This window comes from Cyprinodon variegatus, unplaced genomic scaffold, assembly GCF_000732505.1.
Source record: "Cyprinodon variegatus isolate N-32 unplaced genomic scaffold, C_variegatus-1.0 Scaffold115, whole genome shotgun sequence".
Classification (NCBI taxonomy): domain Eukaryota; kingdom Metazoa; phylum Chordata; class Actinopteri; order Cyprinodontiformes; family Cyprinodontidae; genus Cyprinodon; species Cyprinodon variegatus.
The window spans coordinates 1,320,337-1,331,411 of record NW_015150568.1 but is presented as its reverse complement, the minus strand read 5'-3'; the positions used below and the strand labels follow the sequence as shown (position 1 = coordinate 1,331,411).

General features: G+C 35.1%; 1 protein-coding gene across 1 annotated transcript in view; it reads right to left on the bottom strand.

Annotated features, from left to right (window-relative positions):
- Window positions 1-5,136: 5,136 nt before the first annotated feature.
- The window catches only part of LOC107085087 (tumor necrosis factor receptor superfamily member 16-like), a 45,167-nt gene continuing 39,228 nt past the window's right edge, over window positions 5,137-11,075 (bottom strand). Inside the window, exons 5-6 of the mRNA XM_015375234.1 lie at window positions 10,177-10,337; window positions 5,137-8,117 (exon numbers count right to left, since the gene is read on the bottom strand). Coding sequence (XP_015230720.1) covers window positions 7,774-8,117; window positions 10,177-10,337 — 505 coding nt within the window. The 3' untranslated portion in view covers window positions 5,137-7,773. The remainder of the gene's footprint in view (window positions 8,118-10,176; window positions 10,338-11,075) is intronic.

Below are 11,075 nucleotides of genomic sequence, written 5' to 3'. Positions count from 1 at the left end.
CTTCTATTACACACTGGTGACACCAAAGTAGATGAGATTTCATCTTAGATCCTCTAAACGGGACATAAAGCTACCTTTTATTTATGACCATCTACCAAGTTAATCACGGAGAGATCTTTTATTGGTTGCACAGACTAAAACACTGACTTGTGACCTTATTTCCAAAGAGGACCTTAGTAACTTACAGAATGTGAACTATAAAGACATATAAGACACAGTGAATGAAGCAGCATTGGAACTGGTTTCTGAAATGCTGATTTTGTTATTCAGGAAATGTAATTTCTGAAACATAGCTTTAAATTAAGTTTTTGGTGAAACAGTTTGTCTTTTGTTGTTAAGATTTCCTATTTTTATTAATTCAAATCAGTGACTGCAAACCAACTGTTTTATTATCTGAACCTTCTGTGGGTTGAAAATGCAGCCATGTAGTGCAAGGCAGGGTTGCAATGCACTGATGAATTATTGTAATTACCCTCAACGGAAATATAAACGCAACGATTTTGGTTTTGCTCCAATTTTTTATGAGATGAACTCAAAGATCTAAAACTGTTTCCACATACACAATATAACAATTTCCCTCAAATATTGTTAACAGTCCAGTTTAAATCTGTGAGAGTGAGCACTTCTCCTTTGCTGAGATAATCCATCCTATCTCACAGGTGTACCATATCAAGATACTGATTACACACCACGATTAGTGCTCAGGTGTGCCTTACACTGCCCACAATAAAGTTCCACTCTAAAAGGTACAGTTTTGTTTTTTGTTTTTTATGGGATGGGGGGTCTTGGTACTCAGAAAATAAGTCAGTATTTGGTGTGACCACCATTTGCCTCACGCAGAGCAACACACCTCCTTCACATAGAGTTGATCAGGTTGTCAATTGTGGCCTGTGGAATGTTGGTGCACTCCTCTTCAATGGCTAAGCGAATTTGCTGGATATTGGCGGGAACTGGTGCAACCTGTCGTATACTTCGATCTAAAGCATCCCAAACATGCTCAATGAGTAACATGTCCGGTGAGTATGCTGGTAATGCAAGAACTGGGATGTTTTCAGCTTCCAAGAATTGTGTAGAGATCCTTGCAACAGGAGGGCATGCATTATCCTGCTGCAATATGAGGTGATGTTTTTGGATGTATGGCACAACAATTGGCCTCAGGATCTTGTCATGGTATCATTCAAAATTAATAAAGAACAGTTTATTTCAGCATTAAAGGTTTAAAAAATGTTCCATACATTGGTTAGTAGTGATGGGAGTCTTTAAGGAGTCTATTAGGTGTCTTCCAGTGACAATATTTTGCCTTTATTGTCTTTAAATTAGCACTTCATATCCAACTGATCAACTAAACTCAATCTGACTTATTGCCTTTCACCGCCATAGGTCACTTCTGCACACATGGTTCTCTTTCCATTTGAAGCTTTCCTTGCTAAAGACTCACTGCTGGGCAGCGGTTAGCTTGGCAATGTGTTTTCCATTTGAAGAAGGGGTCACTGACTAACTGATATTGGATGCCCTGGCTGTTATATAGTCTGCCTATGCAAATCTGATCTGAGCAAGTCAAGAAATCTCAAGGTGGAGCAAGACTTTTTGCACAGGTTAGAGATTATTGCATCACATTTATTTCCATGTGGAACTCGTAAAGCAGGTTTTAAGAGGATGTCCGTGAACAGTTTTGTTAGAGAAGTACAGAAAATTGTTTTCCTCCCTTCCTTCCTTCTTTTGCATGTGTTACTATTAAAGGTCCAATATTATGCTAAATGTCAAAATAAAAGAAGGTCCCAAGAGCATATTTTTGTTTTTTGTGCAGGAAAGTTCCTCTTAGATTAGGCAGAAAACATGGACTATAATTCACCCTTTTCGGTCCTTGTCTGGACCAGCTGTTTTTACTTTTCACTTCCTATCCTCCTGAAGGCCACACCTCCAAAACCCGTAACAAGGAGAACCAGTCAAAGTTCATAAAGATAGAGGCTCGAAACACAGAATAATACATTAGATGAAGACCGGAGCTTAACTGATGGACTCTAGAGCAGACTGCTCTGGACAGATTATTTCCCCTTATGACATCATGAAGGGCATGCTTTTCAAACAGAGCATTTGAACAAAATAACCAAAAAGTAGAAAAAGGAAGTGAGTTATTTTCATTTGTGACTCTTACACACAGTCTTCAGGACACATAATAATCTTACAAACTGTTTATAAAGTGAATTTTGCATAATATTCAACCTTTAAAGGCTGCCAATCTATATAACGTTTTCTGTATATATGCCATAAATTCATGGTGATTTATTTTATTTTGATATGCATCATTAAAGCAAAGCAATGAAAACTAAGTAAAGTTGAATCTGGAGAAGCTTCGATATTTCACATAAATATCGTGAGGTAAACCTGTAAAATACTTTAACATCCCATAGGATAAGTTGCACCTAACTTTCTTATTTCCGGGCCAAAACCAAGACTATGAAACATTTCTTATAACAATTTTTTTTTCTTTAAAACTGTGATTAACTTGTTTTTTTCTTACCTTTTCCACTCGTTTTGGATCCGGGGAGGTAAATCATTACAACACATGAATTTTTTATGTTCTGCTAAAATAAGACAAAAAGATCATACTTTCAATTCACTTTCAATGGTTTGTTCTTGTATTATGTTAATTTGTCCATAAAATTAAGCTATGTTGACTATTTCATCAAGATGTTTATATCAATAAATCATTATGTATATACTGTCAAGTTTTAGTTATTTTAGATGCATTCAAGGAGATCTTCACTTTTTTATATTTTAAGAAAGCATAAGTTAAAAATAATTGTAAAAAATTATATACTTTAATTATTGCTCACAGTATAATTCTTACCTTTATAACACAACCACCAACGAAATCCCAGTGACGCCTCAATATGAAAACAGCATGTGCCTTTTCATGCACCATTTATTTTCCGTTTCATTCACCAGGCAGAGGAAACAGTGCTGACAGCCTGTTATGATAGTGTAGTGTTACCATTTACAACACGTTGTGCCATATTTCATGCAATTAGTTTGCGTAAGCTGAGAAAAAAAAGAACCCATTTTGCTTTGGTCTCCTCCTACCCACAAACCACATAATATGTTACTCTCCTAAACCCTTCAATAATTAAGCTTTTTTTTTATGTTTGTTAGAAATAAACTGAAGGAATATGCATAGACCTGTTCAGTCCTGAAGGTAATGGTTTCACAAATCAAACTTTGTTGTCAATCAAACTTTATAGAAAAGTAAGGGATTTGATGTTTATAACTAATTATGTAAAGAAAAAAAAAAGGTACATAAAAAGTTAAATGCATTTTGAGCTTAAGTTAATTTTCAATAATTTTTTTTTGGAGATAAAAAAAGAGAAATTCTTGATTTCTCTTTTTTTTCTTCAAGAAATGTTATATGAAAACAATTTATCATATCATTATGGAAATCTCAATCAAATAATTAAACATGTATGCCAAAAAAATGAGAAGCCAGCAGCTAAACTTCAGTTTAGGTTGGAATAACTAGTTGGACTTCCAAGTTGAATCTTCATACTTGCAGTGTAGGAAGAAAATGACTGCAATGCTTAAAACAATTTATAGTTGCAAGTATTAATGGTTAATTCTGATTTATGAATAAAACTGCAAATTATTTGGTAATTTATCTCCATACCATAATGCCTCAAGTGTTGCATTGTTGGCTTGCACTGCAGTAATTAGCATCACATGTAAATCCATTCAGTTTTTCGAATAGCTGCTAGAACATGCTTAACATCCCCCCAAAAAAATCTTAATAACAATTGAGTTTTGTTTAACGATTTTTACAGTGTATTTTAATGACTCTTACATTTTTTTGTTTTTTTATTTAATCAACGTGCCAAGCTAATAAAGCTTATTTATATTTTTGAATAAATAACGAAAACTGGTGAGTTAATGAGCTTTATTTACTGCTTGCCTACAGTAATAGCGCTGAAAGTAAATTCACATTCAATATAAGACTATATATGTTTAAGTATTAGTACATGGAACATTCACTGTTTATGTACAATTCAGTCCTGGTTTCCCATTATTGTTTCCTAAGACAGGGTTTTCTCACTAAATACACACCAAAAACAAGATTTTTCATTCTTACTTTCTCACCCAAACCTATCTATAACTCCCTTTTTGCATAATTAAGCTATAGTTTGTGCCTCAAGTGCAACGTAATTACATTCACCTTCTACTGTTTCTAGTGTCTTTAGCCAGAAAGAGAAATTATTTCTATTGTTTGAGATTAAAAAAATTCATAATAATCTAAATTCCCATATAAAGTACAGATAATCCAGAGTCAGGATGCGGCATTTAAGTCTGATAAATCCATTATGAATATAAAAAACTAAAACACAGATACCTCTTAATAGAACAATCTCTGGATTTTCTTCTATCTAATCTAGGACTTAAACTTTGAAGAAGATCTAAAAAACACGGTTGCTGGTGGAAATGTTCCAGATAATCTGATCTGGGAATGTTTTAGCATTTATTCTCTAACCTGTAATATTTTTATTAATGAAGAAGGTTGTCTGCTATAGCTTATTATATTGTACATATTAATACTACCATGCAAATATTAAAACTGTAAACCTTTGCGAATTACCTGATCCACAAATACGATGGACAATTTTGATTTGACTTAAAAAGAAAGAAATTTGTCTTTAATTTATAAATTTTGTTTAATTATAAGCAAACTAGCTTACAGCTTGCTAAATTAGAATAAAGATTTCACATCTCTGCTCCATGCAGTTACACAAACGAACTTCTAATGGCTGATTTTAAATTGGTAATTATTGTGTATGCCTTTACTCTCACAACTGAATGACAACTAAAAGAAATGTAAAATATGGCACTAATGGGTTTGTACAAACATGCTTAAATTAGCCTTTTATTAAAAGAAAAAAAAACGTGCTCTTGTTTGTTGAAATTATATTAGGTGTCATAAAATTTGGTAAACCACTTCTACTTAGATGCACTTGCTAATTCCCCAAATAACTGAGAATTTATTTTCAAATTCTTCCTTCCTCAAACCTTTGAAACAGCTGATTACAATAATTATAAATAAAGCTCCATTCCTTTATGTTTAAATCAAACATAAACTGTAATAATAAACTGTAATAGAGTAAGCAATGTTTACATTTTTACTGTATAGCGGCAACTACAAGACTTTAACTAAACTAAGGAATAAATGCTAATTATTTACAAGCTGAAGAAAAAAAAAAGCTCATTACACTTACAAATTCCTAAAATCAACAAATGTACAACATCAACATTCACCTGAAGTTCCCAGGCACTTGTGATGCATAGAAAACATGAATAATTACACATTTAAGTGCTACAATCAAACAGAAATGTAATACCATTTGAAATTGCTTGTTAGGAATCAAACAACCTTTGGAGTACTAGGAGTAGTAACAATACCTTCATACAAAGTAATACAACACATTATGATCAGTATTCTAGTGAATAATAGGAATCTGTGCTTCATTGTAACAGATCAAGATGGAGAGTTGGGTCAGTTAGCCGTGTTGCTTGTATCTTCTGATGTTTTCCTCATACAGGCAGTGAACAAAAAATGTAGGTCCAAATTGCCCTCAACAAAAAAACACAATTTACAAAAATAAAACGTCACATTAGATCAAAAAAATATTCCCACAAATTCAAATTAAGAGACTACAATGCAATGTAAAAACAGTCTGCATGCTTTCACCTGAAAGAGCTGATAAACGTTTATACCTGGGTTTTACCTTTGCATTGATTGAAGTAATCTGAAACGTCTCCATTTCTCATACATCCTGTGACTTTTGTCTCAGCTAGTTTGCCTTTTATTTGGCAGTCATTGTTGCAAACAAAGAGGAAACAAAACTCCACTCTCCTATTTAGCTTTTTTCTACAGACCAGTTTCTACGTCCAATTCGTCCGTTAGAAGGATTGTCCATTGCAAGAATAATGACATATTTAGTCATCCTAAAGCAAATGTATTCAGTTGTTGACTGTTTAAGAGTTGAGCTCTAATTCCCTGAGAATTTTGGCAACAAAAAGTTTGATGGTCGTAGTTTCACATGTTAAAGAGTTTTATTGTAACAGGGTTTAAAGGATTTTACCTAATAATCCAAGTGTTTTAATAGTTCACAACGAGATTAACAATGAAAGAGAGAATGTCCCGGTTGCTGCACCTCACAGTTACTCATCTTATATGATATAATCAGGGCAGAGTGCTCTCCAGATAGCATGACATTCAAAGCAAAGCACTACGTTCCAGAAGCACAACTTTTTCTCTAAGTTTCGACTGCAGTTAATTCAGTCACTGAATAACTGACAGGAAATACCAAAACAAAGGAAACAGGCCACCATTAGCTTCAGCTTCTTCATAAGAAGACATTGTCAGCCAAAGCAGGATTTAAATGTTCTTCAGACTAAAGCTGTATGTGTTGAGTCAGCTAGGAGTTAACACGAAATGAAAACTTTATTTTTTTTTATGCGAGTTACAAAGTACTTATAATAATAACTTAGCTTTCTTACCCAAGTTAAGCACTTTAATTCATTTTTGCATTTTCCTTATATAGTGTGTTTGCTGTAATACATCATGTTGCCCAAAAAAAGTCAAATCAAATTGCCACAAATATCAACATTAAACAGTATATGGTCCCATCAAGAGAGTCTGCCATTGCCTTATATGTGGCAGAATTGAGAGTTTTGTTTCTGTTTCTCTCATACATTTAGATGCAAATGCACAAAAAAATATGATTGTGTGTTTGTTCAGCACACTACATGCATGCAGAGCTACGGACGGTAGGTGTTTATGAATGTCAACTAAATCTATGCCTACATTAGTAGTCTACTTGTTTACGATGTAAATATAGTATGCAGGATTTCTACACGTTTTGTACCATTTTTAGGGTAATGAGTTATTTGAGTAATTGAGATACTTGAGTCATGTTTCACTGGCTAAAAACCTGGGCCTACAATCACAGGTTGCAACTAGCACTTTTTATAGCACTAGATGAAAAATAAAAACAAAACAAAAACAAGAATATCCACATGCACTGCTACTAATGAGGGAGGGAAGGGATGGGTTCCATTTTCACCTCCTTAGGCCGTCATATTTGCACGTATCCAAAGACTTACAAGAATGACAACCTCATCCAGTAAAAGAAACCAACTCAGTTGTAACAGACGCAAGCCATTTGTCAAATTACATTTTAAAGGTCTGACATGGCATGTAAATAATGTCACTGAGCAGGTCAGGTCTGGAAACACTTCTGCTTCTTTGGTTACGTGGATGTAGTAGAACATAGAGTAAACAGTGGCAGGGCCAGAGAGATAGAGGATAAGGCAGAAGGAAGCTAACACAAGGTTGTCCACGGAAATTTGTGTTCAGAGCACACAACAGCTCGACACTGTGTTTGGTTAGAGGATTTTATCACCATCAGTCCAATTGAATTGCACTTTTTCAACTTTCAAATTGATTTCATTTTCCATTTGGTTTAACAGTTCAAATAATTAACCTAATTAAACATATTCTTGCAATTAACGGGTGGACTTGGGTGGAATTGTTTTTTTGATATATTCGTTATGTTATACATTCTTTTTGATAAATATAATTTTAGGGATTTCTTGGATCATATCATGAAGACATAATATCAAGCAACTGTTTCAGGGGTTAACGTGTGGAATAATCTAAGACACTGTTTTTGAAGTACTTAAACATTAAGGTTCAGGTGTTAAGTTTTTGCTGAAAGTTATGCAGAAAAGTTAAACCACGGAAGTAGCAGTCGGCTTTGTACCACCAGGGCTGAGGACCAGACTTTGAGCAACATCCTCGCGGTTGATCTTGCGAAGCGCTGTGCACAAAGCCTCGATGCTTGCACAGTCCTTCCTTGCCCAATCAGACAGGAGCGCTCGGACCGGATGCTCCTCCAGCTGAAAGGTCGCAATCCGCTCCTCCTCGTATCCGAGAAGACCTGCCAGGTTGCACCAGTCACTGTCCTGCATGTGGTCAGAGTTTCCTCCTTCATTGCCTCGGGAAAGCAGCTTCTCCACGTTCTCTCTGGTTTGAAGAGGAAGGAGCAGACAAGGTTCTTCATCGATAGTCACAACTGTAAGGAAAAATTTGAAATATTTTATTTAATTAGAATTAATTACTTGCATAAACTTACAGATAGTTATTTTCTAATTCTCTATGGTTTATACAAAAAGAGGGGATCCAATACAAAGTGTTGGATCAAAGACCTATTCAAGCCAGAACTTCAATGCAGATCCAGATACCTGGATTTAAGGAACTGGGTCGTGAGTGGTTTTTGCACACAAAATTTATAAATATTATGGTTTATTTTTGCTTAATAGTCTAGCACTGTGTAGTATAAACCAGTGGTTTGCAAGTCTAGTTCTCATCAGCAACTACACTTAAACTTTTAGATGAATCCCTTGAACACCAGAATCAAAATCTTGAATTGTATCATCGGCTCTTAGTCATTAGTCATAAGTTGGGGAGTGGCGGCCTAATGTTCTTAGAGAGGTTCTTAGTTCAAGCCCCACAGACTGCCACTCTGGCTCCTTGAGCAAGACCCTTTACCCCCACTCTGCTCCCCTGGTGCCGCACAATGGCAGCCCACTGCTCCCAGAGGAGATGGGTCAAATGCAAAGGTGAATTTCTCCAGTGTGAGATTAATAAAGTGGGCTATGCAGGTATACATGGCCTGATAACGAGCCAATTCATTTAATTTGATTGTTAGAGAAGTGATACTTCTATAGGTTGGATGATAGCAGTGCTTAATGACTGCACTTGGGCACCTGTGTGATAACCCATTTACATGGCCAGTTTGAAAAATAATCACCCTTTACCCTTTCATCCTACATCATTTATAATGAAAGATGAGGAATGGTGATAACCAGACAATCAGTCCAAAAAATTCTCAGATCTCTCTGTGCAAAGAAACACACTAAGGTGTATGCATTATTTGAAGTGAGCCTCATTTCCTCTCAGCTCATTATTGAAGACAGCTATTAGAAGTTAACATAGGGCAGAAAAACACACAGGAGTTACAATAAGAAGTCCTTATGTTTGTGATAAGAAATTTAACGGCCTTAGGCAGCTAAATGTTTTGAATCACATTTTGTTTAGAACACCCAAAATACACAAATTTTAGATTATGTGTTCTCAGAACCATGTAATTGCTAAGAACTGATGACCTTTCAAAAATCTTTTTATTTTTTTCTGTTTTTACCACATAAGAGTGGCTCTCTGACTCTGCTTTGAGCTCAACTGAGAAGCCTGAGGTGAAACGTTTTGGAGGATGTAATTTTCTCTTAAACACACACTGAAGGTTTTATGAAAATAATTTCCAAACATTTTTTTCAAATATTGAGATAGCCCGCTGTAAAACAGTGACGTTAAGTCAAAAATAGCAGATATTAATATCAGAGCCCCTTAACTAAAAGAGGGAGAAAAATCCCCTAAAAACAACCAAATCCCTGTTAGATGCATGAAACAGTCAAAGCGAGTTGAAATGCTTGCTTAAAGGGGTGTTGCCAAGTAATGAGAATGCAAAACATTTTCATTTTTACTTAAGGCTGTTTTTTTTCTAGCTCTTTTATAAAAATACAACAAATATCTTAAATAAAAGAATGCAAAAGACAGACAGACAGACAGACAGACAGATTCTATTTTGTCATTTTGGACACACAAGTGTAAATAAAAATATTTTTTCCATTTTATTATTGTTTTGCATTCAGCTGTTTAGAATTACATTTTGTGAACTGATTCTGAATCCTGTATCTAAAAACCTAAGAAACAGATTTGGTACTATTTGTAGAGGGTTTTTTTTTGTTGTTGCTTTCTTTAATGTTTTACAGGCGGTAAAATATGCAGTAACAGTCATACATTTTTTCAACATGAATTAAGCAGCAGTGAGGACAGTCCAAAAAACCTAACTCCTAAACCCTGCAGTTTTGTGGACCTGTCTGCTGAGTTGCTAGTTTGAAAGGTCATTGTCAACATGTAACTGAAGGTCTAAGATGCTTCATTCCTGAAGGGGAATATTTCTTTAAACTTACTAAGTGGAACAATATAGAGAAAAACTGAAACATTTAAAGGAAAAAAAATACATATATGCACTTATATCCTCGTATTGGTGAGCATTTCAAAAGTGAATTTACCAGTTTGTGACTGAGTCTGGCCCTGCTGCTCTTGCAGACTTTGGCTGTCGACAGAAATACCACTATCACTGTGGAGCTTCTCTCCCTCCGGTGACGGAGTCTGGTTGGTGTTGGTCGTGCAGTTGTTGGCTCCTTGCTTGTTCTGCTTACAGCTGTTCCACCTGATGAGAATAAGTAGAAACAAAAGGGTAACAATAACCATTGTATTTTGGGAGATAGTCCTATCAGGGGTTATTTATGCATGAATGGGAAGAACATGCAAACTTGCAGAAAGGCACCATGTCGGGATTCAACCGATGACCCTCTTGCTGCAAGAAACCCCATCTGACAACTACACAACTATTCAGGACTGTTACTATGGTCTAGACCAGCGGTAACCAATGAAAAATCAGCGGGGTGTGAAATAAAGAAAATCATCAACCAGTAACGTTTTTCATTATAATCTGTTACTTTGAACAGAATTTAAAAAAAATGAGGATTTTATGCATCCATGTTATATATTGACTTAAAAGAAAAATGTTAAAATTTCAATTTTAAAATCTAATGTGTTTTTTGAAGTAAAGAACAACAATTGTTCAGTGTGGTATATAGACAATTTCCTGATTGACTAATCTATATCTAGTTTTCACTAGATATAGATGAAACCAATTTTAATAATTACTTTAAACAGAATTTAACACTGAACTGCTTTAGCTGACCTGTGAGACTTTAAACCTGGGTTTGAATGGTGATAAAGACATTCCAAAGCACATTTTCATTTTGAGCCCGGATCGATATTTTCTTTTGATTCTGTTCATGGTGGAGAATCCTGCTTCACAGCAGCAGGTTGAACCAAACATACTAAAAATGTGCATGGTCATCTTTGAGCACACCATTTCACTTTTCTGTCACTAGTTCAC